This window comes from Schistocerca americana, chromosome 7 (assembly GCF_021461395.2).
Source record: "Schistocerca americana isolate TAMUIC-IGC-003095 chromosome 7, iqSchAmer2.1, whole genome shotgun sequence".
Lineage (NCBI taxonomy): Eukaryota > Metazoa > Arthropoda > Insecta > Orthoptera > Acrididae > Schistocerca > Schistocerca americana.
The window spans coordinates 253,546,876-253,568,967 of NC_060125.1; the positions used below are offsets into that span (position 1 = coordinate 253,546,876).

A 22,092-nucleotide genomic window follows, 5' to 3' on the forward strand; every position below is an offset into this window, starting at 1 on the left:
ACGACACGCGCGGCTAACAATCATACGGCACTGCGGAGACACCCCGTATAACCGCATTACTATTTGCAGCGCACGAAAGACCTTGACCCATATTCGTAACACTGAGCGATGATGACGTAGCGACAGACCTCTCTTCTCCCCCGTCTAAGAAGCCACAGAAAGGCAATACTGCCGGCCGGAGTGGCCGAGCGGTTCTGGGCGCTACAGCCCGGAGCCGCGCGACCGCTACGGTCACAGGTTCGAATCCTGCCTCGGGCATGGATGTGTGTGATGTTCTTAGGTTAGTTAGGTTTAAGTAGTTCTAAGTTCTAGGGGACTGATGACCTCAGCAGTTAAGTCCCACGGTGCTCAGAGCCATTTGAACGATTTGTACCAAAGGCAATACTGAATGAACATGTTATTCCGAAGCTGGACTACAAGTTTTCCTCGGAACAACTTCTCAGTTCTCTTCAAGAAGCTACTCGGACCCCCTTAGAGTTCTCTCAGTACAGAAAACACTTCAGTAATCGGACGGGACTAACAAACAAGCTCACCACTCAGATACGAAGGCGATCATTTTGAATAATCCTCTCATTTGAATGTAGTATACTTTTAGCCCAGTGCAACGAGTAAATACATTGACTGAAAAAATTGCAGCACCAAAAAATAATTAATATAAAGCAAAAAAATTTCGGGAATACTTTTATGTGCTAAATATTTAAGTGATTAAAATTGCAGAACACAGGTTAATGTAAGTGCGAGATAAGCCACTGCAAGTACGAAATGATGGTACATTAACAAGTGTTTAAAGCAAACGTTTGCGATGTACAGGCTCCATATTTGTTTGTGAGATGCGTGTTCCATGTGGTCGCTCAATACAGGGACGGTTAATGCTGGTTGTGGATGACGCTGTGGTTGTAGCCCGATGATATTCCACATGATCTCGACTGGAGTCATATCTAATGATCGTTCAGGCCAAGGCAATATGCCGACACACCGTAGAGCATTTTGGGCTACATACCAGCATACAGGCGAGAGCTGTCCTGTGAGGAAACACACCCCATTCTTCCCCCCCCCCCCCCCCCCGCCCCTTCTGGAATCACTTGCATGAATAGCAGCACAACAGGTTGATTCACCAGACTGACGCACAAATTTGCAGTCAGGATGCGTGAGATAACCATGAGAGTGCTCCTGCTGCCATACGAAATCGCACCCCAGACCATAACTCCAGATGCAGGTCCAGTGTGTAGCAGACTCACAACTTGCCTCCTTCTAACCAACACACGACCATCACTGGCACCGAGGTAGAACGAGCTTTCATCAGAAAACACAACTGATCTCGACCCTGCCCTCCAATAAGCTCTCGCTTACCCAATGAACTCGCAAATGACGGTGGTTTGGGGTCAGTGGAATGCACGCCATAGGGCATCTGGAATGGAGCTGTCATTTCAGTAACAGTTTTGTAACGGTTAGTCTTGTCACTATGGCGCCGAGTGCTGTTCAAATTACTGCTGCAGATGCAATACGATGCGCCAGAGCGATACGCCGAACACGATGGTCTTTCCTCTAGGTAGTGACACGTGGCCCGGTCTATTGTCACCATACGCCCTCCTGACCACCGGTACCAGCAATCAAGTACAGTGGCGACGTTCGTGCCAAATCTTTTTGCACAATCGCAGAAAGAACATCCAGCTTCTCGTAACACTATTACACAGCCTCGTTCAAAATCAGTGAGTTGCTGTAAAGGAGTCTTTGTCGCCTTAAAAACACTCTTGACTAATAACAACTCTCCATGTCAATCTCAAACGTAAATAGCGCCCATGACCGTTACAGCGTGTATTTGAAGCAACTTCAAACATGAGTTGTATCCGCATAGTGGCGCTATCAGCGCCACTCTTATGCGACTGGTGCGAAATGTGAATAGACATCATCTTTCGGAAGTAGAAACACGGCTACTAACTTCCATTTGTATCATTCGGATCCTTCTCGGTGCTGCAATTTTTTTTCCGGCAGTGTAGTTAGGTCAAACACGAGAAAATCTTGGATTCAAATTGTATCAAAGAACATAATGCGATGATCACTTTTCTGTTAAAAATCTCGTTGAATTGGTAAGTTTAAAGACTGCTTGTAACATTACTTGAGTATCTGAGTGAATACCAAAACATGATTTCGAGTTCAGTGGTATATGGTGCCGCGTTATCCCTTAACTCTCACCAGTGAAAAATATGACAAATAAACAAAAATTGATTGTCTTAGTACTCAACGATGCGACAAAAATTAGCAAAATAATTTTGTTGACTAGATTAATGTTGTCGCTTTAAGGGGGGACGTTGATGAAAAACACACACTATTTCAAAAATGCACCAAATCCACAGTGTTGGAGATATGGCAATGAAATTTTGTACCAAGTTTTACATGAAACTAACAAATTTACATCTAAAATCCTTTGATTATATATATTCAACATTTTTTGAATGAAATTTGAAGTTTTATTTTCAAAAAATGAAGTATGTTCCTTTTTCTCAGAAAGTATTCAACAGATTTCTACAAAAATTTCTCTGTTTCATATCTTTATATGTTGTAAGCTTCTCTCGTGAGGTTTTTGGAATAGGTCAAATAGGAGTATTTTCGTAATTTTCAAATTATAATTCCACAAGTACAATTTTTAATTCATGCAAAATTCCAGGCACTTTGCCCCATATCTCAGATTGAAATAAGATTTTCAAATTTTCTCTTGAGAAAACGTTTATTAGGTTTACAGAAATATGTGTACAAAATTTCATAATTCTAGCAGTCATAGATTCTGAGGAAAAGGTACATAAACTTTAAAAATCAATCTTTTCAGGAAACGCAATTTAAAGTTCAACCTAACTTTTTTCATCATGTCAATTCTTTAGAAGGCGCCACATTTGTACTCTGGGTCGTGTTTCCCTTCAAGGCTTCTCTTCTGGTTTCTTGTTGTCTGTCTTTTTACGTTTACCAGGTCTTCCACTGACTTTTCAGCTGCAGAGACGCGCTGTAAATCTATTTTTCTCAGGATGTCTCGAGTAAAATTTCCTATCTTGAAGCCCATTCTTCCTAATACATTCCTCCTCCCGATTTTCCCATCATTAAATACAATAACTGCAACATAAGTTGCAATTCTGATAACTGTAGCAGACGCAAATGTGTTTTTCAGAGTATAGTTTCCATATGAGTGAATTTAGAGACTCATTTGTATTTTGAGTTTTGCCATGAACACACTTTGATCTATAAAACAAAAGAGAATGTATCACGGGCTTCTAGATGTATCCCACACACGCTTGTCTGAAAGTAATACACTGAGTCGTTTTTCACTGAGCTGCTACTGAAGTGCTGCTTCAAAACGTGGCGGTGGTAGGGAGGCCGCGTCACACTTTCAATTAATTTTCAGGCACTTCGGATGCGATTTCAACATTGAAACTTTGGGAACTTATTGTCCATGAGTTGCGCTAACAAATAAAAAATAAATCGAAAATTGACATTTTTGGTCAATTTCATCAACGTACCACCTTAATGGGATACCTATGAAGAAGAGTGAGATTGGTATTATTGGGAACGAAGGTTCTTTAAGTAATTGTTACTGTTGCAAACAAAGCCCATACTTTCATCACGTTTGCAAATTCTTTTGACACGACACTCACTAGTGAGCAGTAATAATTACTGACGTAAATAGTCTATAGAACGAAACTCATCAATCATTCTGCTGCGGCATTTGAGCTGCTTCAGAAATTTATGAAACGTATCATAGTAGGCGTTTTTGTTTCTTAACTTGAATTTAATCTTGTAGTCTTTTCTTCTGTTTTATAAAGCCTTTGCGCTTTTCTATACAAAAACTACTCCGTTTCAAGCAAAGTATTTAACTTCGGCTTGTACTCCTGGAATAAAAGTTTGCATCAGACTGTGAGATGGAGATACACAGAGCAGGGGAAAAAAGTGGCCCAGGGAACAGAGTTGCCGGATAAAAGGAAACACGGTAGAGGAAAGGAAATAAAGTACTAATCTGACCATAGCAGATGTTGAAAGTGACCACCATTGACCCCGTGACACTCTTGGGCTCTGGTCACAAGTTCCTAAAGGCGGATAGAAGCTGGGCTGCTGGGATTGCTGCAGTCTCATCCGAAATGTTCTGAAGCAGTTCTTGAAGACTACGGGGGTTGTTGCGATACGCCTTAGACTTGAGAGCTCGACACCCAAAGTAATTGCACACTGACAGATCAGGTGAGCTGGATGGCCAGCTAGAGCAGCGGCCAGACTGCTTGTCCGGGTGGAGTATTCCTCCGCGTGATCGACGTGATATGTAGGTCTCTTGAGAGAGCCGTCGGTTTGTTTGGTAGGACTCTGAAGTATCTTCTGGTGAACTGCAGCCACATTTTCTGGTGTGCAGGCATGTTTCGGAATATGTTTTGACTTGGAACTTCCTGGCAGATTGAAACTGTGTACCGGATCGAGACTCGAACTCGGGACCTTTGCCTTTCGCGGGCAACTGCTCTACCATCTGAGCTACCCAAGCAAGGTTCGCAGAAGAGCTTCTGTGAAGTCTGGAAGGTAGGAGACGAGATACTGGCAGAAGTGAAGCTGTGAAGACGGGGCGTGAGTCGTGTTTGGGTAGCTCAGATACCGCCGGCACGGTAGCTCAGCGTGTTCGGTCAGAGAGCAGGTAGGCCTCTGTACTAAAAAACTGAGTGGAAGGATCAACAAACGAACCTGAACGGAAGTCATGTGACGTCCGCAACGACCAAACACAACGCACAATAAATGCAAAAAAAAAAAAAAAAAAGATGATATGAGCACTTACCCGCGAAAGGTAAAGGTCCCGAGTCGAGTCTCGATCCAGCACACAGTTTCAATCTGCCAGGAAGTTCCATATCAGCTGCAGAGTTAAAATCTCATTCTGGAATGTTTTGACTTGTTCAAAAAAGATCCTGTCTCACGCCATTTTCGGACTAAGAGTTGCATGGCATTCTTTGCTGCCACTTTGACACCGTTAAAAGTCTCAGCAAACAATTGACTACATCGTTTCCACGACTTTTTTGTCATGTAACTTTCCACAATAAACACCAGTAGCTCCACTGTGAGCACCACCGACCCATTTGCACTGCGTCACTCACACTGACAGGCTGCAGCACACTCTGAACCGGTGCGGATCACGTGGTAGCCGTACACGTGGTGTGTACGTCACAGGGTGGTTATGTGCACACGTTCACGTCCAGTCGTATCCTCACGTCCGGGCCACTTTCATTTGCCCCACCCTCTATCTCTGGAAAGCAGAATCACTTAAGTTTTTATTCCCCCTCTATCTAACCAATTTTAACCGCAATAAAATAGTAGATAGTTTGATGTTTCCGCACTTGGAAATAACATGATGAACACACAGTGCAATGTCAGCTAGTATCGCTTAAGAGATTTGGTTCCTGCAGCGGGAACGTTTCAGAACTGTTAGAAAAGCCGGCCGGGGTGGCCGAGCGGTTCTAGGCGCTACAGTCTGGAACCGCTAGACCACTACGGTCGCAGGTTCGAATCCTGCCTCAGGCATGGATGTGTGTGATGTCCTTAGGTTAGTTAGGTTTAAGTAGTTCTAACTTCTAGGGGACTGATGATCTCAGAAGTTAAGTCCCATTTTGTTAGAATAGATACATCGTGGTCTAAGAGTGAACTGAATCTATTCGAGGGTAGAAATGCATGATTATAGGAGTTATATTTGAGTCACGAATATTGGAAACTGTTAGAATAGATACATCGTGATCTAAGAGTGAACTGAATCTATTCGAGGGTAGAAATGCATGATTATAGGAGTCATATTTGAGTCACGAATATTGGAAACTGTTAGAATAGATACATCGTGATCTAAGAGTGAACTGAATCTATTCGAGGGTAGAAATGCATGATTATAGGAGTCCTATTTGAGTCACGAATATTGGAAACTGTTAGAATAGATACATCGTGATCTAAGAGTGAACTGAATCTATTCGAGGGTAGAAATGCATGATTATAGGAGTCATATTTGAGTCACGAATATTGGAAGCTGTAGTGATAACAGGAACAAATAAGCAGTTAGGAGAATAACGTAAGAGACCGTTTCACCGAGATCAGAGCATCGGCGAGGATCAACGATCCTATGAAAATGGGGATGGAACATTGAAACGCTTTGCTTAAAAGCATGCGGGCAACTGCACGGAAAGCTAGGACGAGCCCAGATGAACAAGTACTAAGGAGCTCAGTTACAGTACGTCTTAGGGATATATATATATATATATAAAAAGAAAATGTTCAAACGTGTAAGAAATCTTATGGGACTTAACTGCTAAGGTCATCAGTCCCTAAGCTTACACACTACTTAACATAAATTATCCTAAGGACAAATACACACACCCATGCCCGAGGGAGGACTCGAACCTCCGCCGGGACCAGCCGCACAGTCCATGACTGCAGCGGCTAGACCACTCGGCTAATCCCGCGCGGCTTTAGGGATATCGTCAATTATTTCCGGAACAGGGGAAGATGCTGCTCTCTGGTGGGACCGGCGCTGAAGCATCTGGCAGGGGGATGCACTTACCAACGACTGGAGAATCTAATAACAAATTTAGAGGATATCAGTAGCGAAGAGGTTCACAGGGCAACTTTGAATGCGTGGCAGTTCTGCTAAGCAGGAAACTCGGAAGTAGGAGCCTTCTAGAGGATTTAGATTTGGGTGGCTAATATCCAGCGTCAGACGATGGCGGGCTTGGCGATATATCGACAAGGTAAAAAAAGGTGGCGATACTAAAGGGTGAATGAGTGATACATTGCACTACAACAACAGAATTATGCAAAAATTTCGTTCCCATCTTTCATATTGTATAACCGTTCTTATTTCGGATTCAAGTTTTTGTTGATCGCCCAGTGTTACAGAGGTACATAAGTATCAGAGTGGCATTCTGAACGTTGTTTCTGATCTTCAGCGATGCAAAGAGCTGCATAGAGATAATTTCAGTGGTTCATTTACAATGTATGCGGCCCGCCACGACTTTCTCTCCTGTGCCAACCTCTTCTTCTCAGAGTAGCACTTGCAACTTACGTCCTCAATTATCTGCTGGATGTATTCCAATCTTTGCCTTCGTGTATCATTTTGCCCTCTACAGCTCCCTCTAGTACCATGGAAGTCATTCCCTCATGTCTTAATAGATATCCTATCATCCTGTCGCTTCTCCTTACCAGTGTTTTCCACATATTCCTTTCCTCTCCGATTCTGCTCAGAATCTCCTCATTCCTTACCTTATTAGTCCACCTAATTTTCAAAATTCGTCTGTAGTATCACATCTCAAATGATTGCACTTACATATATTAAATGTACGGAAACGACAGTACTATATTTAGGCGTGTTGAATGTCTGTGAATGTGGTCGAGCTACTGCGAAGCGCGTTCGATAAGTAATGCAACACATTTTTAAATCTGAAAACAAGTTGTTTTACTCAGGATTCCAATACGATATATTCTTCCCCCCTCTTTTGACTACAAAACCCTATTTTTCAACACAATCTCCGCTCAATGCGATGGCCTTACGCCACCTTATTGGGAGGGCATGTACACCCGCATGCTGTCGCTCTATTTGTGACGTCGGAGCCAACGCCTTGCTGCATCAACAACTTCTCCATCATCCATGTTCTGCTTCCAGTGGCAAGCATCCTACACTGGGCCAAACAGATCGAAGTCGTAAGGTGCGAGATGCGGGCTTTAGAGTGGATGAGGGAGAACAGTTCAGTGACGTTCTAATGACAGACGCCTCGCTCAAAGACTAACCGTTCTTGTGTTCACTGCCAGAACTCCGTAGACATTCTGCAAGCGCTTGTGAGTACGTATCTGTGATGCTCTGGTATTCCGCGAAGAAAAAACTCAATGACAGTTCTCCACTTGGAACGCACCTCCTTTACAAATGTCATTTCGAAGGCTATTTATGTAGCCGCCGCCTATCTGAACTTCATGAAACTATAGATGCGGAAGCGAGAGTATTCCACGATGTTCCACAAGAAATGCCGCATTTTTTCACGCGAAACGGGCCGAGAAAAAAATGTGTTCCATTACTGATTGAACGGCCTTCATAATTAAAATTAAGGAGTGATTCTTCAGATTCTCCCGGCGTATTTCTTGCTCGAACAGTCCACGGGTGTGCTGCCGGTCCATAGTGTCCAACGGACACAATATTTCGGTGATCAGATACGTCGCCATCGTCAGGTGCGCTGACGAACGGAGCTCCTGAGGGCGGGCGGCCGACTTAAATCCCCTCCCCTCGCGAGGCGTTCTCTCCGCAGTCCGCGCCCGCGCGTCAGCGGTCGGTGAGACGCTGGCGTCGGCGTCTGTGGTGGCTTCGGTGTAATTGCCTCGTCCGCCCTCGTCGCCCGTTCGTTTCCTTTGCTGAGCGTCTTTTTAATTAGACTCAGTGCTGGTTCCCATGCCCTCCTGGGGTTGTGGCCGCAATCTCGGTTGATGTGTCCGTCCCTGGGTCGAATTTCGATAGCCTCTCTAACGACGCTGTCCCAGTATTTAGATGTCTGTGCCAAGACCCTGGTATGTTGGTAGGCCATTTCGTGGTTTTCGGACAAACAGTGCTCTGCTACCGCCGACTTGTTGGAGTTCCCAAGTCGAGAGTACCTCCGACTTTCTCGGCAACGATCTTCGATGGTGCGCACTGTCTGTCCAATATAAGTCTTCCTACATTGACGCGGAATCTGGGGTGTGCTGGCCTTCCGCAAACCAAGATCGTTACACCGACGCCACCACAGACGCCGACGCCAGCGCCTCACCGACCGCTGATACTCAAGCGTGGACCGCGGAGAGAACGCCTCGCTAGGGGAGGGGATTTAAGACGGATGCCCGCACTCAGGAGTTCAGTTCGTCATGCACCTGATGATGGCGACATGTTTAATCTCCGAAATATTGTGCCCGTTGCACACTATGGACCGGCAGTACACCCGTGGACTGTTCGAGCAAAATTAAGGGGTGTTGACGAGATTATAATTCTCGTAAGATTACAGGCGAAAATAAACTGGTGAATTCAAAGACGCCCTCAATTGAACATCCGAGAATCTCACTTAATTAGCCACTGCGGTAGCGCTGCAATGAGTGGCACTATGTGGTTAAACTGTTCAAGATTTATAAGTTTTTGGTCCTGTAGTCACTGCTCGATCAGCTGCAGAAAACCACAAAGAAGAAATTTTTAAATACAAAAGAAAATGAAAGCAAACAAGCAAGCAGGAGAGAAATTTTGTTATCTGATTAAATGACGGTAGCAAAACATTAGCGCTACATGAGGGGTAGCGTGCGTGACTTCGTGGATCGGTAACCGTCGTATTTTAGAGCTATAGCCGTAATATGAGTTGCACGAGTTGCGACTAGCGAGCTTTAAGGACTTAAATAGCTTGCTTGCCGAAAACTGGAAGCCTTCAGTAAACTTCAGAAGCATTAACACCACAAATCCCACGTAGAGCCTTACGTTTAGCAATCCCGAAGATACAACTATCAAAACTGTCGTAAATAAAGTGACCACCTAACCAAAAACTAAAAAACCTCCTGTCTATACCCGGCTGCACGTTCCTTCACATCCTAACACAATCTCCTAAACTGCAATTCCAAAATCAGTGTAAAATACTGAAAGGAAATGATCTACTCAGTTGGTATCGTACTCTTCCTTTCATTTTTTCTTGCGTGTATGGTTTTCTGCTTTTTATTGTGTAAATCCTACGTGGATGCTGATAGATCATAAAAATATGTACATCAAACATTTACCTTTAAAGGTAGGGATATACAGACAAGAGCAAATATTGATCCTGTAATTTCTTTCATGGCAGAGATCATATTAGAGCAGATGTCGGCGCATCCTGGGGTTGATGCAAGGAACTAACCAATACGTTTTTCTAATAAAAGATGTGAGGCGTGTCACATAGACGGAAGGCAACCGCGATGTTTAAAAAGCATAATAGCGCAATGAAGCACAGCAAAATCAGCTATTTGTTAATTATCAGTCTCTGTATAGCTGTATCTGTGAAATGTGTTTGAAAAGATCAGGCATCTTGTGATTAGCGGTTTCTTTTGTCTAGACGTGTTAAGGGCAAGATGTATACACCATTTGTAATAATTTATTGTATTGCTTGAATTGACAGATTTATGTTAGTAATCTCTGTGAGGACAAACGGTAATTAATCATTTGAAAAATAATAGGTTTTGCGATGAATAACCAAGTGTTAAATGTAAACGACGAATTACATTATTGTTAATGCGTTACAATAAAATTCATTTATTTATGAAATCATTGGTCCTCTTACAGTTAGACATTGGTGAATTAACTCGTCTAGACATGACGACTATACACTTATAATTTCAGCTGAAACACAGGCAGACGAAATGGACTGTTCAAAGATTCTTCCGTACAAATCTTACTGTAGCCAAAATGCTGGATTTTCGAATCCGCCTTTATAGACAATTCTACAAATAAAGACAGAGCTATAGGAACATCACATCAATACAACAGGTAAGCTGAGACTTTCCTTGCTTTAATCTTTCTTACCATTATGATTTTTCTAACGTCCACACAAGACGCAGTGCAGTCAGTTAAACTATGCTACGCACCTTAGACACTATGTTTGCATGATTATCTGGAGATGTTTTTCAATTAACGTTTTCACAATTTTTGGAACGTTGGTAAGTTGGTTGCCACAGCAACAAACGTCGATATTTATGTGGCTGCAATTATTTCAACTATTTCGCACACGGCGCTAAGTCCTCAGGTTATCATATGAATTCATTATCTTATGACTTGTGTGTTGTTTTTTAAATAACATTGCAATACATCTACTCCTATAAGTATAAGGGGCAGAACTACCTTCGCGCGGCCCCTCTCGTATGAGGTTGAGTCCTCCCTCGGTCATGGGTGTGTGTGTTGTCCTATGCGTAAGTTAGTTTAAGTAGTGTGTAAGTCTAGGGACCGATGACCTCAGCAGTTTGGTCCCATAAGAATTCACACACATTTATACATTTTTTGAAATACACAGACATGTAAACAGGCAGAATAAGGCGCTGCGGAATTCCCACACATTTGAACAGAACTACCTACCGCAAAACCTAAAAGGACTGTTCCCATTTGCTTTATAGACACGCCAATCCATCATAACAACTACATGTATCTCACGATCCACCATAGAAAACGTTATCAGTTTTATCTAAACAGTCCCACAAAATATCCATCCGTTTGAGATATCTCAGTTCCATCATAAGATACGCTGGCTGTATGCTGTATTTATCATCCCAATGCCACCACTTCAGACTACCAGAATCACACTTGTTCTTCTTCTCTCGTCATCTTATCCTTGTCTCATCCCATTCCCGCCCTACTGTGTACAGCAGTTGTAATATTATTACACTTGCTCTCCATCATAAACTCAAACACACTCTGTCCCGTTAGTCCACCTCTTCAAATAATCCTAGAAAACTCCCTTTCTAAATCCGATTGTGAGTGTACCATGCTCACGATACCATTTTTTAAATTTCATACATATTATTATTGTTGTGCACCTGTTAATATTAATCAGGCACAGTATTCCAGAACAGCATGACGTGAACGAAATCAACAATTGCTGCCAGCAATACACTTTTCAGTCAACAATGCTGGCTGCATCGAGTGTGCAGGATGCGAAACAGTTGTTGGAGACTAGCCTTCATGTGGATAAGAGTTTTCTCGCGCACTTTGATAAACTTTGTATAGACTGTTTGACAAAAAAGTGAAGCACCCAGAAGACATGGTCGGATTTCAATGTAACTTCGTGCATGTATACACCAATGACAGATATCGTGATGGTTAGAGTCGTAATTCTCTGTGTTAGATTGAATGGCCACCAGATTGCATTAGTGTCGCTTGTGTTTAGCATTGTTGCCAGGCCTGGTAGGGTATATAAGAGACGTGAACACTATCTGATGTTGATCCCCCTCCTGGATGCTCTCTCTCCCTCCATTTATCCCCCCTATCAACTCTGATCCTCACTTCCCCCTCCCTTCCTCTGTCATTTTCTTGGGATCCCTCTCCCCTCCCTTCCATCCTGTTTTTTTCCCATCTACCCTCTCTCTGCCTCCCTTCTCTCCCCCAAGTCCTTTTGCATTCCCCTCCTCTGCCTTTCCAAACTTCCTCTCGTGTCTCCCCTGCCCCCTCTTATGAGTCCTCTCCCTCCACCAGTCCCTCCCCCCCCCACTTCGTTTTTCCTCTCCTCACCCCTTTCTTTCCCTTCATCTGTCCAGGTCCCCCCTATCTGCCCTTGGCTGTGGTGTGTCATCTTCGTGCCAACTTTTTAGTGCAATGTTTTAAGTGAGTGTTTACTGTTGTGCACCTTTTCTGAAGTGTTGCGAACAGAAATCATACTGTCGCTTGGTGTGATTTTTTTAATATCTCTTGTGAACAGAAACCAGACTTTCGACGCGTTTTTTTAATTGTCTGTCTACTATTTTATCTGTACGCTTCCTGTGTATTTTATTAGCATCGCCAACCCTTTGAGTTATGTTTTAACTTGCGCAATTTTCCGCCATTTTACAATTTAGTCACCGTTTTTATCGCTTGCTTTTACTGTTTATTCTCTTCTTCTTATGTTTTAAAAATTTTGTAGGCTGAAGTGCGGGGTACTAAGCTGCTGCCAGCCTGCCCCCTTCCAGAAGGAATCGAAACTCAACAAAGGAAAAAAAAAATCAGATGTTGAGTGATCGTTGTGAAGGGCACGGAGATGCCACGTACACGTGTTAGACAGTGTTGCCAGCACCTGACAGAGTTTGGGAGAGGCCACACCGTAGGACTCCATTTAGTCGGATGGCCATATAGTGCAATACCTAGATCTGTAGGGCATTCAGATGTGACAGCAAGTCGATGTTGGATTGTGTGGAACGTGCGGGCACAGATACTCGTCGTGGAGGTTCCAGTCCATGACGCCTGACCATCCCATGGACGGTTGCCGTATTGTGCACCAAGCATATAATAAACATTCCCCATCTCTCTGCCATCCGCGAACCAGCAAGGACTCATGCAGTATTTGAGTTAGCCCGCATCATCGGTCAGAGAGTAGTAGCACCAGACCAGGGAAACATTTTCCCTTGCATAGGCTGCTGTCGACCCCACACCACATACAGCTGTGTCTGGAGTGGGTGCCGTGATCGGGAAGCGTGGACTGCTGATGAATGGTGTCGCGCTGTGCTCATCAATGAATAGCGGTTCTGCGCTACACCGAATGATCAGCGTCAGCGAGTATGGTGGCTACCTGGGGAGAGGTCCCATTCCTCCCCTGTTTTGGTGAGGCACAGTGGCGTTGGTCCTGACATCATGGTGTGGGGATTCAACGTGTATGACTTCAGGACACGGCTGTTTGCGACTAACGGAACTTTGACAGCACAATGGTGCTTCCTCATGTGCTAGGTCTCAATACGATTCACGTGTCTCTATGGACTCTCTGTCTGTTACTGAGGTCATTCCATGCTAGCAAAGTCCATAGATCTCTTCCGGACCAGCTAGTATGTCAACTCCGTCTCACTGCCAGTATTCAGGATAAAAATGACTAGTTGCAACAGTTGTGTGCCATGTTGCCTCAGTAGAGGATGCGATGGCTTTATGATACCTTTTCCAACCGAATCAGTGCATTATGCTGTCCAGAGCACTTGTCCCGAGTTCGAGTCTCTGTCCGGCACACAGTTTTAATGTGCCAGGAAGTTTCATATCAGCGCACACTTCGCTGCAGAGCGAAAGTCTCATTGTGCCAGCATAGTGGGATGTTTTTAAGTAGCTGCGACGCTTCCTCACCTTAGTAGGTCATCAAGAGGTAAACTAATTGGAAATAAGGAAGCAAGATTAGGGTTTAACATCCTGTCCATGACTGGGTCATTGGAAACAGAGCGCATCCTTGGAATAGGGAAATATGGAGTTGAAATCGATATTATCTTTTAAAAGGCATTTGCGTAAAGCAATTAAGGGAAACCGAAATCATTATGACCGTTTGGGCATACGAACTGCCGCTCTCCCAAATCCTATGCCAGCGTCTTACCACTGCACCACCTCGCTCTGTGAAACACGGGCATGAGAACAGGGTGCTACAATGCTGCACATCCCCGTTCCACATCTGTTTCCTCTTCATGACTCAGGATGTGATCTGAAGCTGATCATAAAGACTGCAACATCGTCTTCCAAAAAACCAACTGTAGCATCGTCACCATCGACCAAGACAACATCAGTGCCACAACTAGGTACATCAGGCGGAAGAGAATTGTTATTCGCAGGAGACATCACGCTTAATACCGTGTAACACTGCCTCTATCCTTTATAACGATCTCAGTTCGTCAAGGGTGAGTGTCCACCAGCCGCGTATGGTATGTCACAACCAGACTGGCCACTTATTGATCATTAGACACCAAAGGACAACCAAACGGCGTGGATGTTGAGTGCTTCACCTGCTATTGCAAATAGTCCCAGACGTATTTAGTTGAACTGAGATAAGGTGGTTTAGCGGGCCATTCAGGATGCAATAGTATGCATGAGTATTGTCAAACAAGGGACGTCTGAACTGATCTCTATAAACATGACTGCTGTCACCGTAGAAGACAGAGATAGTATATAGCACTGACATCATAAATATATGGTTAGAAGGACAACTCTCGGACACTGAGGACGTGGAAAAAAAAATTCTGGTTCATGTTCACGGTAACCTAAGTGATTACGTCCAAGACATGACACAAAACATCCCCAAGCATCACAACACCACCGGCCTGAACTACACCCTTTACAGACTGAGCGTTAAGCAGCTCACCGTTACTTCGGTGTATTCGACACTTTGCAAGCAGGTTGGCAGCCGTGACCGAGACGGCAGACGCTGGAATACGTAACTCGTAAGAGATATGCGTTTAATTTTGTTACAGCCATTAATTACGTTAATATTACGCTTAAATAAGTTAATAAGCGCCTCCTCTGAATTATTGATTGTAGATTTAACTTTTCCAAACGTATTTTTCGAGAAAACAAAACATTTCGTAAATGCCGGTTTTCGGGTTTTCCAGACGTAGTTTTTCAGAGACTTGAGACATTTGGGTAATTAATGAGAGCAAAATTTAAGTTGCTTTGGTTCGACATATATAAAGTGGAGCCTTACCTACTTGGGGAAGCAAAGGTTTAATTTTCTGTCTTTTATTTAGTTTGAAAACGCGAAAAGTCCATACCATGCTTACGCAACTTTAGGCCTAGCTTCACGAGTGTACAAGTTTAGAATTTTAAAGTAATTTTAAGAGCATTACGTTTCTTTTTTAATAGTACATACATTTATTAGTGTCCTACATAACTTTAGTTTCTCCAGGGATCTGTAGATAATAGTTTACCGTTTCTTCTAAGCTAAATTTCGTAAATAAATTTGTAAATAACCATGAGTGCGAAGTGTTTAAGCTGCCTGAGGAAAGTTTGTTCTGGAGTTCAATGCAGCTGTTGTGATAAATGGTTTCATTTTTTTTGGGGGGGGGGGGGGGGAAGGGGAATCGGGTGTGGTGGCATGGGAAATAAATGAGAGTCTTCCACGGTATTGCAAAGTATGTTCAATAGACAGGAAAATAGCTGCTCACGAAGTAAAGGTTAGAGCCCTTGAGGCTGAACTGGATAGCGCTAGGGAGGAAATGTTAATGTTAAGGGGGGAGAAGGGTGAAGACAAGTGGGGAATGGTAGAAGGGAACAGGGGCCACAGAAAGGGAACGATATCTGATCGTTTCATCATTTGCCTTGCTACCTCAGTTAAGTAATGAAAAGGCTCAAAAATGTGTGAAATCTTATGGGACTGAACTGCTAAGGTCATCAGTTCCTAAGCTTACACACTACTTAACCTAAATTATCCTTAGGACAAACACACATACCCATGCCCGAGGGAGGACTCGAACCTCCGCCAGGACCTGAAAAGGCTCAAGTAGACGTAGCTGTAATGAATACCCGACAGAATTACATTAGTAAACCAACTTTTCAAAAAAAGTAGAAAGTAGGGGGAAAGTTCTGTTGCTAGGAGGTAGCCATAGAAGAGGTCGTAATTTTGCAGGAAAAATTAGGTGATAGGTACCAGGTCACAAGTTTTTTCAAGCACAGTGCATGTCTTAGCCAATTGGTAAAGGATGTAGGATCCTTATGCAAGGGCTTTGCAGAGCAGGATCATGTTGTGATAATAGGTGGAGCAGTAATCAGTATTGATAGGGATCAGAGTTACAACATTGAGAGTGACCCGGTAAACATAGCTTCTGATACGAACCATACAAATGTTTGGTTGGTGCCTGCTTACATGCAGTTGAGGAGCTCTATAAGCAGCCTCAATATGGTGTTGGATCAGCTGCTTCAGGCGGCTTCTGTGTCAGACATGGGTTTGGTTCCCGTTGATGCTATTGATAGGTTGGATCTCACTAGGCCTGCATCTAAGTAGGAAAAGGAAGGGTAAATTGGTTGGGTTGATAGCAAAATCTTTAAGGGGTGCACTGAAACTAATGGAAGTAGCTCTTTTTTAGGATGAGATCAGTATTCAGTGATACAACACTGAAAGGAATGAAAAAAAGGAACAATCCTAATGAGAAGCTCAGACAGGTAGATACTAAACACGCTAAAACGTCAAAAGACTCTTACAGAAGTATAGTGAAAAATAATGTTAGTGTACTGCATCAGAATATCAGGCAATTAAATAACGATGTACATGAACCTCTTGTTTGTTTGAAAGATTTAGAAGCAGAGAATACGATAGATGTAATATGCCAGTCAACATCATGAACACACAAGTATGGAAAAGGTAAATGAAAGTGGATATAAGTTTTCATCACATGTATGTAGAGACGATACGTAAAAATTTGTTATAGTGTGAAAAATTTAGAAACTAAAACAATTTGTATAGAGGAGCATACAGATGCATGTGCCTGTGAGCTTAAACTAAACGATGGTAATTTTATAATTCTAGCTGTGTATAGCTCTCCACTGAAAAATTTTCAACTATTTCTGCCAAACTTGGAATATTGTTGTGCTGACTCTCAGACAGAGGGATGCAAATTATTATTTGTGGTGATTTCAATGTAGATTTTCTGAAAGAGTCTAATAAGAAGAATTATCTTGAAGTATTACTCAGTTCTTACAATTTGACGTCAGTTACTGGTTTTCCTACTTAGGTAGTACAGGAAAGCAGCACACTGATAGATGTTATAGAATACGATAACTTTAATCAAATAAGCATTTATCCTGTTAAGAATTGTGTTTCTGATTATGAGACATAGCTAGTTACAGTGTATGACACAGCTCCATAGAATAATGCAAAACAGTTCTCCAAAACGATGCGTTCGATTAACAGTTTTAACGACTGCACATTTTAGAAAAAGCTTGCAGCAGTTAAACTGGGATGAAGTGTACTGGGAACCTGATGCTATTTTAAAATATAAGTTATTTCATGATATGTTTATGAGTGTTTTTGAAAACAGTTTCCCTGAGAAAACTGTTAAATACAATTGTAAGAAACATGTAAACACCCTGGCTTACAAAAGGGATAAAAATATCTTATAACCAGAAAACGGAAATGTATCTAATAGCAAGAACGTGTAATGACCCAGAAAAAATAAAATATTATAAAAACTCCTGTCCTATATTAAGGGAAGATACTAAAAAGTTCAGAAATACGAGTATTATGTCTGAGATTATCAACTCTGATAATAAACTTAAAAAAATTGGAATACTGTTGAAAGGGAAACAAGGCAACCAAGAGCATGGGTATACTGTATTACCATCAAACTGACTGAAACGTTTACTAACAAAAAGTCAGAGGTTGAAAATATTTTTAATAATCATTTTTTAAATGTTGTGGAGAATATAAGACGCTGATATTCTTTAGTAAAGGCAAACCTATGTATGGAAGAGGCAATACCTATGCAATTTGATAAAATTGAAATTCCACCCACCAGTCCTTCTGAAGTTAGGAAAATAATAAACTCACTCAGAAGCAAAAGCTCGCTTGCAATTGATGGCATCACCAGCAAGGTACTAAAAGCTTGTTCCCAACACATATCTACATCTACATATATACTGCGGAAGCCACCGTACGGTGGGTGGCAGAGGGTACCCAGTACCAATACTTGTCATTTCGTTTCCTGTTCCAGTCGTAAACAGAGTGGGGGAAAACGACTGTCTGTAGGTCTCCGTATGAGCTCTAATTTCCCGTATCTTATCTTCGTGGTCCTTACGCGCGATGTATGTTGGCGGCAGTAGAATCGTTCGACAGTCGGTTTCAAATGCCGGTTCTCTAAATTTTTTCAACAGTGTTTCTCAAAGAGAGCGGCGCCTTTCCTCCGGGGATTCCCATTTGAGTTCCCGAAGCATCCGTAACATTTTCGTATTGATCGAACCTACTGTTAACGAATCTAGCAGCTCGCCTCTGAATTGCTTCGATGTCTTCCTTCAATCCGGCCTGGAACGCGTCCGAAACACTCGAGCAGTAATCAAGAATAGGTCGTACAGCGTCCTACATGAGGTCTCCTTTACAGGTGAACCACTATTTCCTAAAATTCTCTCAATAAACACAAGTCAACCACTCGCCTACCTACCATAGCTCTCACATGTCCCTTCCGTTTCATATCGCTTTGCGACGCTACGCCCAGATATTTACACGACTTGAGTGTTTCAAGCAGAAGACGAACATTACAGGTTTGTCCTTCCTAGTCGTACGCATTAACTCACATTTTCCAACAATTAGAACTAGCTGCCATTCACTATAAATATTGTCTGAATCGTCCCTTTATCTTCCTACAGTTACTCAAATTCACATAATGAATTGCCCAGAGCTAAACCATAATTTAAAACTTTCGGACTTTTAGGAAAAACTAGAAGCTGATTCATCATATAGTATTGTCCGCCGCTGGTAGCTGAGTGGTCAGCGCGACGCAATGTAATACCTAACGGCCCGGGTTCGATTTGTGGATGGGTCGGAGATTTTCTCCGCTCAGGGATTTGTCGTTGTGTTGTCCCTAATATCAGCATTTCACCCCCATCGACACGCAAGTCGCCGAAGTGGCGTTAACTCGAAAGACTAGCACCAGGCCAACGGTCTACCCGACGGGAGGCCCTAGCCACAGGGCATTTCCTTATCTAGTGTTGAAGAAGGCAGTTAAAAACCTCATCCATGCATCGAGATTCGTAATCTGTGTGCTTTTCCTAAAAGTAATTTAAGGTAGTTCCTCCGGTAGGGATAACGGCACATTGCCTCTCCATTCTTTCGTAATGAGCCCGTCACTATGGGACGTTTGAGTTAATTTTTCTTTGTGTCTTGGTAGAGAATATACAATACTGGCCATTAAAATTGCTACACCAGGTAGAATTGCAGATGATAAACGGGTATTCATTGGACAAACACATTATATTGGAACTGACATGTGATTACATTTTCACGCAATTTGGGTGCATAGATCCTGAGAAATCAGTACCCAGAACAACCACCTCTGACCGTAATAGCGGCCTTGATACGCCTGGGCATTGAGTCAAACAGAGCTTGGATGGAGTCTACAGCTAAAGCTGCCCATGCAGCTTCAACACAATACCACAGTTCATCAAGAGTAGTGACTGGCGTATTGTGACGAACCAGTTGCTTGGCCACCATTGACCAGACGTTTTCAATTGGTGAGAGAGCTGGAGAATGTGCTGCCCAGAGCCGCAGTCGAACATTATCTGTATCCAGAAAGACCCGTACAGGACCTGCAACATGCGGTCGTGCATTATCCTGCTGAAATGTAGGGTTTCGCAGGGATCGAATGAAGGGTAGAGCCACGGGTCGTAACACATCTGAAATGTAACGTCCACTGTTCAAAGAGCCGTCAATGCGAACAAGAGGTGACCGAGACGTGTAACCAATGGCACCCCATACCATCACCCCGGGTGATACGCCAATATGGCGATGGTGAATACACGCTTCCAATGTGCGTTCACCGCGATGTCGCCAAACACGGATGCGACCATCATGATGCTGTAAACAGAACCTGGATTCATCCGAAAAAATAACGTTTTGCCATTCGTGCATCCAGGGTCGTCTTTGAGTACGCCATCGCAGGCGCTCATGTCTGTGATGTAGCGTCAAGGGTAACCGCAGCCATGGGCTCCGAACTGATAGTCCATGCTGCTGCAAACGTCGTCGAACTTTTCGTGCTGATGATTGTTGTCTTGCATACGTCCCCATCTGTTGACTCAGGGATCGAGACGTGGCTGCACGATCCGTTACAGCCATGCGGATAAGATGCCTGTCTTCTTGACTAATAGTGATACGAGGCCTTTGGAATCCAGCACGGCGTTCCGTATTACCGTCCTGAACCCACCGATTCCATATTGCGCTAACACTCATTGAATATCGACCAACGCGAGCAGCAATGTCGCGATACGATAAACTGCAACCGCGCTAGGCTACAATCCGACCTTTATCAAAGTCGGAAACGTGACGCTACGCATTTCTACTCCTTACACGAGGCATCACAAGCTCTGTTTGACACGAGGCAACGCCGGTCAACAGCTGTCTGTGTATGAGAAATCGGTTGAAAACTTTCCTCATATCAGCACGTTGTAGGTGTCGCCATCGGCGCCAACCTTGTGTGAATGCTCTGAAAAGCTAATGATTTGCATATCACAGGATCTTCTTCCTGTCGGTTAAGTTTCGCTTCCGTAGCACGTCATGTTCGTGGTGTAGCAATTTTAATGGCCAGTAGTGTATTAATTTATTGCAAATTTAAAGACTTGTTACCTGCTGTTTTAAAAGAGGTCGTGTGCATTTCAGTTTTCGATGGTCATCCTTTTTATAGTTTTTTTGTTTTGATTTTATCTGTAGCATTTGCGAAAGGCTAATATTTTAACAAACAAACAGTGATTTGCGGTTGAAATATAAATAAAATTTTGTTTTTTAAAAAGAATATAGAAAGATGATAGGACAGAGGAGAGATTTGTTAGTGCCATTACCGACTGTGACTGGCGGTGAATATCTCGGAATAGTTTCTCCGAGTGTTGACCGCCAGTCACGACAAAACAGCTGCCTCGCTAGGGAGTGAGGAGAGCGAGCGAGCGGGCCTGACCTTCTTGGGGTCCTTGGGGTCCTGGACGTACTCGGAGCGCGGCGGCTCGGGCTGCAGCTCGGGCAGCGAGTGCGAGATGCGGATGGCGGCGGCCGCCTGCCGGCCCAGGAAGCCGGCGCCGCCGTCGTCGCCGCGCGCCTTGGAGCGCAGCCAGCGCCAGGTGGCGGCGCAGTGGTACGACACGGCGGCCAGCAGCACCAGCGCCATCGCGCCCACGGCGCCCGCCGCCGCCACCCCAAGCCACGAGAAGCCGCCTGCCGGCAGCCGGGGGGCACGAAACGGGCTCAGTCGCTTGTCCACAGCACAACACCTACTATTACTCGCTATTTTTAGGGTTCCGTGCCTTAATCTCTAAAAACAAAACCCTTATACACTGAAGCGCCAAAGAAACTGGTATAAGCATGCATATTCAGATACAGAGATATGTAAACTGGCAGAATACCGCGCTGCCTACATAAGGCAATAAGTGTCTGGCGCACTTGTTAGCTCGGCTACTGTTGCTGCAATGGCAGGTTATGAAGATTTAAGTGAGTACGAACGTGGTCTTATAGTCGGCGCACGAGCAATGGTAAAGAGAATCTCTGACATAGCGATGAAGTGGGGGCTTCCCGTACGATCATTTCACGAGGATATCGCATCAGGAATGCGGTAAAACATCAAATCTCCAAAATTGCAGCGGCTGGAAAAAGATCCTGAAGAATGGGTCCATCGACGACTTGAAGAGAATTTTGGTCTGAGAAGAGAGAAAATTCTACAACAGCAACAAAATTTGAAACTTCCTGGCAGTTTAAAACAGTTTTAATCTGTCAGGAAGTTTCATATCAGCGCACACTCCGCTGCAGAGTGAAAATCTCATTCTCGAAACAGCCCCCAGGCTGTGGCTAAGCCATGTCTCCGCAGTATCCTTTCATTCAGGAGTGCCAGTTCTGCAAGGTTCGCAGGAGAGCTTCTGTAATGTTTGGAAGGTAGGAGACGAGGTAGTGCCAGAAGTAAAGCTGTGAGGACAGA

The 22,092-nt window shown here is 43.6% G+C and overlaps 1 protein-coding gene across 1 annotated transcript in view; it reads right to left on the minus strand.

The window, feature by feature from the left end:
• Window positions 1-21,291, minus strand: part of LOC124622860 (synaptotagmin-10-like) — a 265,748-nt gene extending 244,457 nt beyond the window's left edge. The window contains exons 1-2 of the mRNA XM_047148654.1: window positions 21,181-21,291; window positions 21,085-21,135 (exon numbers count right to left, since the gene is read on the minus strand). Of these exons, the coding sequence (XP_047004610.1) occupies window positions 21,085-21,135; window positions 21,181-21,291 (162 nt within the window). The remainder of the gene's footprint in view (window positions 1-21,084; window positions 21,136-21,180) is intronic.
• Window positions 21,292-22,092: the final 801 nt, after the last annotated feature.